Consider the following 15,138-nt stretch of genomic DNA (forward strand, 5'->3'; position numbering starts at 1 on the left):
ATAGGCGAGTGTGTTACCCACTAGGCTACTACCACCCTGGAAAGATAGATAATGAAGGAGAGCTCTACAATCCAATCCCCTCAGTTGCTGAGTTACATTCTTATCCCTACCATGTCCTACTAAGGTGGTCTTTTCGGTTTATTTTCCTATTTTTTTTATTTGTTGTCTTACAGTTCCATGTTTTGTCATGAATTCTTGCATTCTGTTATCTCATAACACTTGTTTAATCAGCTAATATCTCACTATTGTCTTTCTAATGTCTAGAGTCTTAGATCAACCCAGGTCTGCTCTGCAGCACTGTCCACAGCAGTATCAAGAGCAACAATCCATCAACAGCATCAGGTAAAACAGGCTACTTTAGTTTTGTATTGTCCACACCTGATGACACTGATAAAGCATAGAGCAATTACACATTAGATATGAATATGGATTGTTTATTCAGCTTGGTATACTGTAAGTTATATTGTTATATGGTCTTATAAAATCTTGTTTGTGCCCCTTTTTTAATTTTGAGCACCTGCCCCTTCAAGGGTCTCTGCACATCCCTGCTCACCAGGGACTGAAGCTGAGCCAGGACCAGCAGCTCTAGAATCTTCATCAGGGTCATCAGTGAGACCTAATGACCCCTGAGCTGATGCCATTTGGACCTTCTGTTTTATGCCTATAATCCTCCTCAGTATCTTCCTTACTTTGGTGGTTAAGAGAGATAGTCTGGATGTGTGTTGGATGTGCACTGGATGCTGGGGTTGGGGATGAGGTGCACTGAGCAGGGTGGAGGATTTAAGTGGCTGAGCTGAATGAGGTGGAACAGCAGTGGGGGTGGGGGTGGGGGTGTCTGCAGCTGATGTTTAAGACTGCATTCTGGATGAATCAAACCGTTGAAGAAGTGATTCAGTTCATGAATCACTTCTGTGCCTACTGACACAGAGTTTTGATCTCTGTGGCACAAGATGTTTCTAAGGTCTCTCTATACTTCACTCACATTGTTGAGTTGTAGCTGGTTCTCCATTATCTGCCTATAGCTGTCTTTTCCCTCCCTGATCAATCCTTTCAGCTCCCTTTGCTCCTCAGCTTCCCTTTTTTAGCTCCTCTTTGTCTCCAGCTTTGAAGGCCCTCCTTTTATGCTTATGTGTGATTTTTATTTCTGGGATAATCCAGGGTTTGTTGTTGGAGAAGCAGAGCTTTCGCTCTGTCTCTATATAAAATTGGTTTGGAAGCACTCTAAACCATTCTGCTCTCAAGCTTTCTGTCAGGAACAGAACATTGGTGCAGGCAGGACTTTCACAAGATGGGGGACATAAAACAGTATGTTGGAAACACATAGACAAACATGTGTTGGACAAACCATGACAGGACGTCTCCTTCACGGTGCACTTCTCTTAAGATTTACATTCACTCTTAATATACATACAAGTCAGACCATCAGTGTGGTCCAGGCTGAAGATATAGGAGATTATTACTGTATGAGTTATCATAAGACCAGTAGCTGGGAGCCATGGTCCAGGCCACGCCCTCTCCTGATTCCCCACACCTGTTTCCCCTCCATTAAAAGGAAGTCCTGCACCAGTGTTCTGCGTCCAGTCTCTTTCCTGCTTGTCTCTGTGATGCTTGCCTGCATGTTTCTTGTCTCATGTTCCCAGTCTGCATGTCTCCATGTGTAGTGTTTTTCTACCAAACATTCTATTTTCTATATTACCACTGTGTTCCTGAATCAGGAGTTCTCTTTGGACAAATCAGAACGATCAAACGGCAATCTGATGGTCTGTGCCAATCTTGTTGCAACTGGAATGCAGAATATAAAAGAGGTTCTCTTCACAGCTGCGGGCTCTCTCTTTTTCTACCTTCATGTGGGCTTTCTCCTTAGGCTTCTGGGCTCTGCTACCCCCCCCCCCCCCCCCCCCCCTCTCTGCAGTTTGGACCCCTGCTCTCTCTTTCTCATTTCCTTTGGATTTTTCTGTAACCTTGATACCATTTTACGTACAATAATTCCATGTAACTGCAATAGTAACCTGACCAAGTTAATAAATTAAAAACTGTTCAGTCCTGATGAAGGTGCAACAAGGTACTTTCTCCCAACATAATGCTTTGCAATTAAAACAAAAAGTTCTATGTTGGTCTCATTCATCCACAAAACATTTTTCCAAACTGCAGACAAGCAACAATGTTCTTTTTCTCCTTCTATCCCTGCCATGCAAACCATTGATGTTCAATGTTCCCATGATGCTGGACTCATGAACATTGACATTAGCCCGCGTAAGAGAGGCCTTCAGTTGATTAGAAGTCCCCCCGGGGTCCTTTGTGACCTTGCTTACTATTCCATGCTTTATCAGGACCACGCTTCACTGGTCTCACGATTCGATTCGATTACGTTATCAGTGCCTCGATATCGATTTTCTAAATGATCGCATTATATTTTTCAATGCAAGAGTTAATGTTTTCCAGTACAAGAATCGTACGCCTGTGTGGACACTTTGATTTGCTACAATGAGCAGAAAATGTTTGTATTGTTCTCGTCCAAGATGGCGGCTGTAACCACTAGTAACTTTTCAAAACTAAATTACTAATTTCACTGCAGTGACAGAAGGTAAAGAATTGAACCGACTTAAAAAAGTGAAGTGATTGTCACTTGTGATACACACAGCATACACTTCTGCTCATGGTGCACACAGTGAAGTTTGTCCTCTGCATTTATCCCATCACCCTTGGTGAGCAGTGGGCAGCCATGACAGGCGCCCGGGGAGCAGTGTGTGGGGACGGTGCTTTGCTCAATGGCACCTCAACTGCATCTTGGTGGATCAGGATTCGAACTGGCAACGTTCTGATTACGGGGCCGCTTCCTTAACTGCTAGGCCACCACTGCCCCGTTGCATTGTTGTACTGTTACACAATCATTTATTTTATTAATACCGTTCCAGTCTGCTCTCCCCTGATGCCACAAACGGCAGGAAAACGGCGGGTTCAGACGTCCATGGCGTCATTTTTCAGGCCGAACGCGCTGCATGTGCCACAGGGCTCAGCGTGAAAATAGTGCATTTTTCTAAACTCCTGGTAAGACGATAATGTCACGTTGTAGGTCTCTGGACACTCAGAGAAAGATCAGCTTTTCCTCCAATACCGCTTCGAGTGTGTTTCAAAGTGGTAGAAAGAAAACTCGCCCGCTTGGATTCTATTGGTTGCATGAAAACACGTCACGGGCGACCCGGAGCAGCGCTGTACTCTGGAAATAAGGCCACCACAGTCACTACCTTCACTAATTTTAAAGAATAATTTTTATACCGCCTCCAGAAAATCACCAACAACGTCATTTTAATATGATAGATTATGTTTTGCACTGCATCGATGCAATATCAATGCACATCTGCATCGCGGTGCATCGATTATATGATTATAAGATTATTTTCAAGACCCCAACTCCTTAGGAGGTTAACAAGGGTCTTGACTTTCCTCCATTTGTACACAACCTGTCTGTCTGTGGTCTGGTGGAGTTCAAACTTTTTAGAGATGATTTTGAAACGTTTTCCAGCCGGATGAGCATCAATCAGTATTTTTCTGAAGACCTTGATCATGCCATGATACACTGTAAAGAGCAGACGTTGATAGATAGACCTGCACAAGAAGTGAATTCATAGCACAGAACATGAGATGTTCCTCTCTCAGCAGCACCTGCAGTAGGAGCAGCTGCAGCAGTGCAGTCACTGTACAGTCTGACTGAGGGAGGTTTTTGTACGACTCTGTATCACTGTGTGAACACATAGCTGCTACTGATATAGTGTACACTCTGACAGTAATAATCTCCTGCATCTTCAGCCTGAATGCTGCTGATGGTCAGAGTGAAATCAGATCCACCTCTAGATCCACTGCCACTGAACCGCTCTGGAGTCCCAGTGTATCGGTTATTAATAGCATAGATGAGGAGTTTAGGAGCTTCTCCAAGTTTCTGCTGGTACCAGGCAAAGTAGTTACTATGAATCCCAGAGCTGGTTCTGCAGTTCAGAACGACTGTATCTTGTGGCTGAAAAGTTCTTTCTCTGGGAGTCTGTGTTACAGTAACCTGCCCACTGACCTCTGAAAAATAGAATCAAACAAAACATTTGAGAAAAGTATTAAATTAGTCAAATTAAATGCTCAGTTTATACATATGTATTCCTGTATTAAATGTAATTTACCTTGTACACACAGAGCAAACACCCAGAAAACAATGATGAACGTCATTGTGATCATTTCTGTTGTTGTGAAGCATGAAAGTGCGTCACCTAAATCAGCTATAAACTCTGTGAGAGCACTGAGACATGTGGTGACAATGCAAAGTGTCCCCTCTATGTAAATCATGCTGCTGCTGCTGTTGCTGGATGACCAGATTCATGTCAGGGAGGAAACTTTCAGCTTCTTCACGTTTTACAAAATACTCAAAAACTGAAGGTGTCCTCTGCTTGGCTAAATAGTTCAGTTATTCTTGTAGTTTGACTGGTTTGTTTCCTGGATTGAAAAACTTGCTGCTGTCTTACATTAACATTTGGTGGTGTAGTGGTGAGTATAGCAGCTTCCCAAGCAGTTGACCCGAGTTCAATTCCCAGCTAATGCAGTTGACCTTTGCAAAGCACCGTCCCCACACACTTCTCCCCGGCGCCTGTCATGGCTGCCCACTGCTCACCAAGGGTGATGGTTAAAAGCAGAGGACCCGTTTTGTTGTGTCACCGTGTGCTGTGCTGTGTTTCACATTGACAATCACTTCACTATTACTGTGACTTGAGAGACGCATGCAAGACTCTGACCAATCACAGCACAGCAAGAACTTTGTGCTGATGTGAAGTTCAGAAACTATTATTTAAAATGGTATTTTACAAATACTGTCCTTCTTGACATGAACAACCCGGTCACCTTAATCTGACCACAAGTTAAAAAAAATTACAAGTTTTGTATTGCAATTGATTTTCTAGCGCTCTCTAGTGGCTAGCATTAGTTACAGTCCAGGATCCAAAACCAGAACAGAGCAGCAGCAGGAGAAAAGTGGGCTAGAATCCCAAATATTGGGCATCAGAATATGTAGCATAATTTCCTGAAAATTAAAGGTGCGTTTCAGTAAGCAGTCTTCACACCAGGCCTGGTTACACAGGGTGACAATGACAAGTCTCTCCCACATTAAAGATATATTCTCCTCATCTATATTTCTATTTAAGAATTCTGATAATGTTTAAATTACTTATATATATTTAAAAAACCAAGCACCATGTTGACTTATTTTGCTTATTTTCAGTACTTAATTCAATTCTAAAAAGACTTTATTTTTTCATATTTTAATTAAATTATGTAACTTGTCATTTGCTTATTTTGTTGAAAAGATAAAGTGCATCTTCTATGATAATAATAATTCCCATTACAGCTGCTGTGATGCACAGACTGTGTGGTTATAGCAGGATACAGAGTTCATGAGTTGAGAATCATATTTGCATTGGTACAGTTGGGTGGTTCTGAGCGCAGATGTTCATCAGTCCCAATGGACAGAACTGAGCAGGACAGTTTCAAGATGAGGGGGATCTGCTGCTGTGAGAGAAATGGGCCAAACTGGCCAAGCGAGGTGTGCCAAGCCTGTGGCATCATATTCAAAAAGGCTTGAGGCTGTAATTAAAACTCATAAAGTCTGTATCCTGCTATAACAACACTGTGCATCACAGAAGCTGTAGTAGGAATTATTATCATAGAATATACACTTTATCTTTTCATAATTTTATTAAAATATAAAGTAAAAGATTTAAAGAACACTTTTTTTGTAATTTAATTAAATGTTAAAATTAAGCAGAAGTTGGACATGATGCTTTGCTTTGTGCAAATGATTCATTCAAGCATTTTCAGAATTCTTAAATAGAAATATAGATGAACAGAATATATATTATCGAAAATAATGGAAACTTTACACTCATGGATGGGGGACAGCCTTGTCATTGACTTTCAGTTCCTCTAAATGCTGACATCAGTTCATCAAAATGCTGACAGCCTCCAGTACTGCTCGCCTGGTCCCTCCATCTCTGAATGTAAAAGGAAGACATTCATCTAGACTCTTCTCCGTCTTGGCCCCTCGGTGGTGGAATGAACTTCCCCTCGAGGTCAGAACAACTCAGTCACTGAGTACTTTCAAATGGCAGCTCTTTAGAGAATATTTAGATTAACTTGTAACTTTCTTGTTTTCTAACTTATGTACAGAATCTACAACAGAGTGAATAAAAAGATTGTAATCATAGTTGAGGGTCCTAATGAACCAGAACTGTTCACTTCATCGATGGTAACTTGAAAGCATGTTGTAAGTCACTCTGAATAAGGGTGTCTGCCAAATGCCTTAAATGTAAATGGGGTAACTTTAATCTTAAGGTAAAAAAATAAGTTTGTATTTAAATTTAAAACATTTATTTTCTAGCCCTCTGTAGCAGTAAGCATTAATTGATGTTAGTTATTGAAAATGAAAGGTGCGTTTCAGTAAGCAGTCTTCACACCAGGCCTGGTTACACAGGGTGACAATGACAAGGCCGTCCCCCATCCATGAGGGTAAATCTTTTCTTAAAGATATATTCACCTCATCTATATTTCTATTAAATAATATAAAAAATAAGTTTAAATTACTTATATATATAAAACTAAGCACCATGCCAACTATTGCTTATTTTCAGCACTTAATTCAATTACAAAAAGTTTTTTCATATTTTAATTAAATGAATGAATTTGTTAATTTGCTTAGTTTTTGTTGAAAACATAAATTGTATATTCTATAACAGTTTAATAATTTCCATTACAGCTGCTGTGATGCACAAACTGTGTAGGTATATCAGGATTCAGAGTTTATGAGTTGAGAATCATATTTGCATTGGTACAGTTTGCATTGGTACATCAGTCCAACTGGACAGAACTGAGCAGGACAGTTTGAAGACGAGGAGGATCTGCTGCTGTGTTGTACTTATTCTACAGATTTCTGTGTAGGCTACATGTTCCAGTTTAATTATTAATTTTTGTCATTTTTATTTAACATATGAAAAATGTCAGCATTTTGGAAACTGAGTCATTTCAATATTTGTCCAGAATTAGATTTACAGGGAGATTGGCATTGTTTCAGGCATGAAGAAGGTAAAACTTTTATTATTGCATAAAACATCAGAGTCTACCAATAAGAGAGCACATAAGAAGACTTGGTTTAAATTGTGAATTCATGAAGTGATCAGTAATAAAGACAGAAGACTAAAGAGCAGGTAGCTGCTGTGAGGGGTGAGCAGGTTCTACTCAGAACAGTTGCTTCTCCTCAGTGTCCCAGTAACAGCAGGCTGGGAGCTGTAGGTGGCGTCACAGGTGACTGAGGTGACCGTGTTCCAGTCGGTGGCTCTGAGAGTCAGGGTGCTGCTCCAGCTGTACAGGCCGTCCTTCTGCAGGACCCCACGACCGGCCTCCCCACTCTTACTGCTCCCATCCACCTTCCAGCTCAGACTCCAGCCAGAGGGGGCGCCCTTGTTGGCCAGACACACCAGCGTGGCGGAACCCTTACTGGACACCTCGTCTTTAGATGGGGGGAGGACTGTCAGTGTAGGACGGGTGATTGCTGGGAAAGAAAACAGGACAATTTAGATCAATAAATAATGAAGTTATGAAGTGTTTCTGATGTAGACACGTCTCATCATATAACCTCACCATAATCTCCACAATCATAAAACATACACTGGGGTCTCTGCACGTTACATTTTGAAATAATTACAATTCATCTTTACTTTCGTAAATCATTGCTTATGTTCTCACATTAGATCTGATCTGTAAATGTGAAACATGCAGGTTCAGCCAAATTAGATAAAGACAAATGATTTTACTACAACATTTATTTCTAAGAGTGTCAGATGGATTTACATTTTTTTCATATAATTTCATTTATTATCAGGTGTGTAAGTAGATGGGTCCAGTCTGGTACTGTTTACCAGTAAAAGATTAAATGCTGGTACACAGTACTGGAAAGAGGGGAAAGCAGCTGCCAAAACCCACAATCCAAACCAGTCAGAGTCACATGTTCAACAAGCAAACACACCAGATAACCTTCGGTCATCTGAAACTACCTTCTCAAGCACTTCTGAAGCGTCCGAGCTGGACGGAGCTGAGCTGCCTTTCATTACTACCAGTTTATGTCTGATGTTCCTCTAGAAAATCATTTACTGTCTTGTTAAATATATTTAATACATAAATATTAACTTATTTATTAATATGTTTTCAGAGATGTATGAAGCTGTGGAGAGGTGAACAATAATAAGTGTGAAGCTGGTTGTTGTTTAACCATCAAGAATTTAAAACTACTTTCACTCCTGCTTATTAGGGGATGTGTATGATATTAATACACAGATACATAAAATTATAAACCAGAGCAAGTGTAATATTAAAACATACCAGTAAAACGCACAGAAATAAAACATAATCTGCACTAGATTTAAATAAATGAAGGACAGATGGAACTGTAGCGAACAAGTTTATAAGATCTTATATGTATATATAATTTACACCAAACTAGATGTATAATACATATTTTATTCTGTTTATTCATTATTAATTTTTTAATCAGGAAACACATAAATAAACAAACCATATCAAATAATAGTGGAAGAAAATACAAACTGTACAAATTTTTACTTACTGCCAAGTTCCAGCTTGGTGCCGCCACCGAACGTGTACCACAGTGATGGAGTGTAACTGAGACGCCGTACAAAAACCTCTTCATGCTTCAGTGCTGGAGTCTCTGTATGAAATAGCAGCTCCTCTAATGTTTTCATTATTGTGACTTTATTCTTTTATTAGTTTCTCCATCTTCACTGGTTCTGGTTCATTGGCTTTTAATTTGTATAGAATCCACATTTCTATTGTGAAAGATAAGATAAGATAAGATCAACCTTTATTAGTCCCACAAGTGGGAAATTGCAATTGTCATGGCAGAAAGTGGATAGAAGAAGAAGGTAATAGCAGCAAAAAACAGAGGTAATAGCAGCACAAAAATTTATCTGTATATATCTACAAATTTACAATTTAAACAATTTACAATTTAACTAAATGTACCAAAGTGTGTGTGTTGTCAGTTGTGAGGTCTTTGTTATAGAGTCTGACAGTGGTTGGAAGAAAAGACCTTCTGAACCTCTCCTTCCCACATCGTGGGTGCAGTAGCCTGCCACTGAAGGAGCTGCTCAGTGCTGTCAGGGTCTCCTGCATGGGGTGGGAGATGTTGTCCAACAGGGATGACAGCTTAGTCACCATTCTCCTGTCACTCACCACCTCCACTGGGTCAAGAGGGCATCTTAGAACAGAGCTGGCCCTCTGGATCAGCCTGTTCAGTCTCTTTCTGTCCCCAGCGGAGATGCTGCTGCCCCAGCAGACCACACCGTGAAAGATGGCTGATGCAACTACAGAGTCATAAAAAGTCTGGCCCCTGTACTCCAAAAGACCTGAGCCTCCGCAGCAGGTACAGCCTGCTCTGCCCTTTTTTATAAAGTGCATTAGTGTTATGAGTCCAGTCCAGTTTATTGTTCAGGTGAACACCAAGGTACTTGTAGCTCTCCACAGCCTCAATGGCCATACCCTGGATGTTCAGTGGTTGCAGTGGAGGATGTTTGTGCCTGCGGAAGTCTACCACCAGCTCCTTGGTTTTTCCGGTGTTGATCTGTAGGTAGTTCTGCTGACACCAGTCCACAAAGTCCCTGGTCAGTTCTATGTACTCCCTTATGTTAAAAATGAAACACAGAAAAACGACCACAGACACCAATCATGACGTAAACTGACAAGATTTAATTCATAGTCCTGTAAATTAGGTTATGAATCTAAACTAGTTTATTCATTTATTACTTATTTTATTTAGTATGTGACATTTTACATGGAGGATCTTATTAATGTCTGTGTCTATTAGTAATATGTGATGAAGAACATTGATGATTAAACAGATTTCTATTTGAAGTACATATGTAATAAAATAAAATAAAAATATTAAATAATCCTTTATGTCCATCAGTACATGACTGCAGAAAATGCAGATTGAGGTAAAACTGGTGTAAATTTACATAGAGGTGGGGTTTTGCATGCGCTACACTTATTTAATGTGACCATGTGATATTTCAGTTTTTCTTTGTTAATAAATCTGCACAAATGTCAACAATTCTGTGTTTTTCTGTCTGTATGGGGTGCTGTGTGTTCATTTATGAGGAAAAATGAACTTAAATGATTTCAGAAAATAGCTGCAATATGAAATATATATGAAATATTTAAGGGGGTCTGAATACTTTCTGTACCCACTGTACTGTGGTCGGTTGGTGAGGTAGTCCAGGTTCCATGTTGTGAGGTGATGATTCACTCCTGTGTCCTCCAGCTTGTCCCTCAGGATTGTGGGAAGGATGGTGTTCAAAGAACATGATTTTCACAGTGCTCCCAGCGGTCTCCAGGTGAGAGAGGGAACGATGTAGGAGGTGAAAGATGGCACCAGCCACACCTTTGCCAGGCTGGTAAGCAAACTGAAGTGGGTCCAGTGATGAGCTCACCAGGGACTGAAACTGAGCCAGGACCAGCAGCTCTAGAGTCTTCATCAGGGACGTCAGAGCCACCAGCCTGTAACTGTGGAGGTCTTTGGGTCATGGAGTCTTTGGCACTGAACTCTCCCCAGCTTCAGACTCAGGTTAAAAATGTGTTCCATCACCCCACACAGTTGATCTGCGTGAGACCTTATGACCCCTGAGCTGATGTCATCTGGACCTTCTGACTTTTTTGCTGTAATCCTCCTCAGTATCTTCCTTACCTGGGTGGTTAAGAGAGACAGTCTGGATGTGTGTTGGATGCGCACTGGATGCTGTGGTTGGGGATGAGGTGCACTGAGCAGGGTGGAGGATTTAAGTGGCTGAGCTGAATGAGGTGGAACAGCAGTGGGGGTGGAACAGCAGTGGGTGTCTGCAACTGATGTTGAAGACTGCATTCTGGATGAATCAAACCGTTGAAGAAGTGATTCAGTTCATTTGCTCACATGACATCCCCTACTGACACAGAGTTTTGATCTTTGTGGCACAAGATGGTTCTAAGGTCTCTCTATACTTCACTCACATTGTTGAGTTGTAGCTGGTTCTCCATCGTCTGCCTATAGCTGTCTTTTCCCTCTGCTTGTCTCTGCGATGCTTGCCTGCATGTTTCTTGTCTCATGTTCCCAGTCTGCATGTCTCCTTGTGTAGCATTTTTCTACTAAACATTCTATTTTCTTTTCCACTTTATTGTAAAGAATGTGCTTACAAAGATCACTTTGTCATTTTCTCCCAGTCATCTACTCACCCATCAGAAGTATTCTTAAATCGAATTAATGCTGCGGAAGTGATGCGACCGAATGGGAGATACAGGAAACAGAAACCGCAATATAATAACACGATTAAACAAGAGGAACCATCTTGTGAAATGTATTAATCTGTTTTTATTCATCAACAGTATTACATGATATATTTTGTTATAGTTATCGTCACATGACCAGCATTTATGTCTCGTCTCTTCCTTGTAAGACAGGAAATTCCAGGTCCATAACTTTTAATGCTTTAATGACGACCCCCTGTTTATCTCCAAGCTGAGGCCTTGCTCTCGCAAACAAGAAGAATCACCAGGGTGCCAAAAGGCCAACAAATGGCCTTTGTGCAACTGAAATGCAGAATATAAAACAGGTTCTCTCTTTTTCTACCTTCATGTGGGCTCTTTCTCCTTAGGCTTCTGGGCTCTTCTGCTCTATTCCCCCCTTATTCTCTAAGGTCCAGGCTCCCTGTTCTGTCCTGATGAAGATGCAAAAAGGTACTTTCTCCCAACATAATGTTTTGCAATTAAAACAAAAGGCTCTAAGTTGGTCCATCCATCCGCAAAACATTTTGCCAAGAGCCTTCTGTCTTGTCCATGTGATCTTTAGCAAACTGCAGATAAGCAACAATGTTCTTTTTCTCCTTCTATCCCTGCCATGCAAACCATTGATGTTCAATGTTCCCATGATGTTGGACCCATGAACATTGACATTAACCATCGTAAGAGAGACCTTCAGTTGATTAGAAGTCCCCCCGGGGCCTTTGTGTCTTTACTTACTATTACATGCTTTGTCTGGACCACGCTTCACTGGTCTCAAATGAAATTTTCCAATACAAGAGTCATACGCCTGTGTGGACGCCATGATTTGCTACAATGAGCAGAAAATGTTTGTATTGTTCTCATTCAAGATGGCGGCCTGTAACCACTACAGTGACAGAAGGTAAAGAATTGAACCGACATAAAAAAAGTGAAGTGATTGTCACTTGTGATACACAGCAACACAGCACACAGTGCACACAGTGAAATTTGCCCTCTGCATTTATCCCTGAGTGAGCAGTGGGCAGCCATGAAAGGCGCCCGGGGAGCAGTGTGTGGGGACGGTGCTTTGTTCAGTAGCACCTCAGTTGCATCTTGGTAGATCGGGATTAGAACCGGCAATCTGATAACGGGGCCGCTTCCTTAACTGCTTGGCCACCACTGCCCCGTTGCATTGTTGTACTGTAATACAAATCAAAAGTGAATAAGTAAATGTCAGTTTTTCAGTGTTTTATTGAAATTAGACATTTTCTTTTGAAACAAGTTACAGGCAATCACTTTGAAAGAGAACAATACAAAGATTCAATTCAAGGCCTCTATTGTCAAGATTAAATGAAATAACATTTGGAATCGTAAACAATTTGATGTAACTGAAGACTTGATTTATAACACAATCATTTATTTTAATGTCTAATACCGTTCCAGTCTGCACTCCCCTGATGCCACAAACAGCAGAAAAACGCCTGGTTCAGACGTCCATCGTGTCATTTTTCAGGATGCCGCGGGGCTCAGTGTGAAAATTTTTTGTAAACTCCTGGTAAGACGATAATGTCACGTTGTAGATCTCTGGACACTCAGAGAAAGATCAGCTTTTCCTCCATTCCCCTTCGAGTGTTTCAAAGTGGTAGAAAGAAAACTCTTCCGCTTGGATTCTATTGGTTGCATGAAAACACGTCACAGGCGACCCGGAGCAGTGTTGTACTCTGGAAATAAGGCCACCACAGTCACTACCTTCACTAATTTTAAGGAAGAATTTTTATTCCGCCCCCAGAACATCACCAAGCAACGTCATTATGATATGAATGATAATGTTCTGCACTGCATCGATGCAATATCAATGCACATCTGCATTGCGTTGCATCGATTATACGATTCTACGATTATTTTCAAGACCCCAACTCCTTAGGAGGTTAACAAGGGTCTTGACTTTCCTCCATTTTTTACACAATCTGTCTGTCTGTGGTTTTGAAACGTTTTCCAGCCGGATGAGCATCAATCAGTCTTTTTCTGAAGATCTTGATCCTGCCATGATACACTGTAAAGAGCAGACGTTGATAGATAGACCTGCACAAGAAGTGAATTCATATCACAGAACATGAGATGTTCCTCTCTCAGCAGCACCTGCAGTAGGAGCAGCTGCAGCAGTGCAGTCACTGTACAGTCTGACTGAGGGAGGTTTTTGTACGACTCTGTATCACTGTGTGAACACACCAACGCTATGATAACTCTGACAGTAATAATCTCCTGCATCTTCAGCCTGAATGCTGCTGATGGTCAGAGTGAAATCAGATCCACCACCAGATCCACTGCCACTGAACCTCTCTGGAGTCCCAGTGTTTCGGCTATTAATAGCATAGATGAGGAGTTTAGGAGCTTCTCCAGGTTTCTGCTGGTACCAGGCAAAGTAGTTACTATAAATCCCAGAGCTGGTTTTGCAGTTCAGAACGACTGTATCTTGTGGCTGAAAAGTTCTTTCTCTGGGAGTCTGTGTTACAGTAACCTGCCCACTGACCTCTGAAAAATAGAATCAAACAAAACATTTGAGAAAAGTATTAAATTAGTAAAAATTAAATGCTCAGTTTATACATATTTATTCCTGTATTAAATGTAATTTACCTTGTAGACACAGAGCAAACACCCAGAAAACAATGATGAACGTCATTGTGATCATTTCTGTTGTTGTGAAGCATGAAAGTGCGTCACCTAAATCAGCTATAAACTCTGTGAGAGCACTGAGGCATGTGGTGACAATGCAAAGTGTCCCCTCTATGTAAATCATGCTGCTGCTGTTGCTGGATGACCAGATTCATGTCAGGGAGGAAACTTTCAGCTTCTTTACATTTTACAAAATACTGAAAAACCGTCTGCTTGGCTAAATAGTTCAGTTATTCTTGTAGTTTGACTGGTTTGTTTCCTGGATTGAAAAACTTGTCTCGCTGTCTTACATTAACATTAGAGACACATGCAAGACACTGACCAATCACAGCACAGCAAAATCTCTGTGCTGAAGTGTCTAATTCAGGTCTTGTTAACTGAAATGGTATTTTACAAATACTGTCCTCCTTGACATGGACAATCTGGTCACCTTAAACTTAAGGTAAGTTACAAAAAAAAATATTTGAAAATGAAAGGTGCGTTTCAGTAAGCAGTCTTCACACCAGGCCTGGTTACACAGGGTGACAATGACAAGGCTGTCCCCCATCCATGAGTGTAAAGTTTCTATTCTTTTCTAAAATATATATTCTGTTCGTCAATATTTCTATTTAAGAATGCTGATAATGCTTGATTGAATTATATGCATAAAACAATCACCATGTCCCACTTTTATTTTAATATTTTTATTTAAATTACAAAAAGTGTTCCTTAAATCTTTTACTTCATGAAATTTGTCACTTACTTCTTTAATTGAAAAGATAAAGTGTATATTCTACAACAGTTTAATAATTCCTTTTACAGTTGCTGTGATGCACAGACTGTGTGGTTATAGCAGGATACAGAGTTTATGAGTTGAGAATCATATTTGCATTGGTACAGTTGGGTGGTTCTGAGCGCAGATGTTCATCAGTCCAAATGGACAGAACTGACCAGGACAGTTTGAAGACGAGGAGGATCTGCTGCTGTGTTGTACTTATTCTACAGATTTCTGTGTAGGCTACATGTTCCAGTTTAATTATTAATTTTTTAAATTTTTATTTAATGTCTGTCAGCATTTGTCCAGAATTAGTTTTACAGCCAAGATTTGCATTCATGTTTTTCCTTATGAATATTTACATGAAAGAACAGACATGAAGA

General features: G+C 40.6%; 1 protein-coding gene and 1 gene segment (V, D, J or C); both read right to left on the bottom strand.

Moving 5' to 3' along the window:
• Positions 1-3,736: 3,736 nt before the first annotated feature.
• On the bottom strand, positions 3,737-4,222 carry LOC114765264 (immunoglobulin kappa variable 3-20-like). The segment is given in 2 exon segments: positions 3,737-4,065; positions 4,167-4,222. Coding segments are annotated over 2 exon segments (384 nt in total).
• Positions 4,223-6,908: 2,686 nt separating this feature from the next.
• LOC114764553 (immunoglobulin kappa light chain-like) lies at positions 6,909-14,053 on the bottom strand. Its single transcript, XM_028954262.1, has 4 exons — positions 13,963-14,053; positions 13,554-13,860; positions 8,648-8,703; positions 6,909-7,576 (listed from the first exon to the last, which is right to left on the bottom strand). The coding sequence occupies exons 1-4, from the start codon at positions 14,015-14,017 to the stop codon at positions 7,260-7,262; spliced, it is 735 nt and encodes a 244-aa protein (XP_028810095.1). The 5' UTR covers positions 14,018-14,053; the 3' UTR covers positions 6,909-7,259.
• Positions 14,054-15,138: the final 1,085 nt, after the last annotated feature.

This window comes from Denticeps clupeoides, chromosome 15, assembly GCF_900700375.1.
Source record: "Denticeps clupeoides chromosome 15, fDenClu1.1, whole genome shotgun sequence".
Classification (NCBI taxonomy): domain Eukaryota; kingdom Metazoa; phylum Chordata; class Actinopteri; order Clupeiformes; family Denticipitidae; genus Denticeps; species Denticeps clupeoides.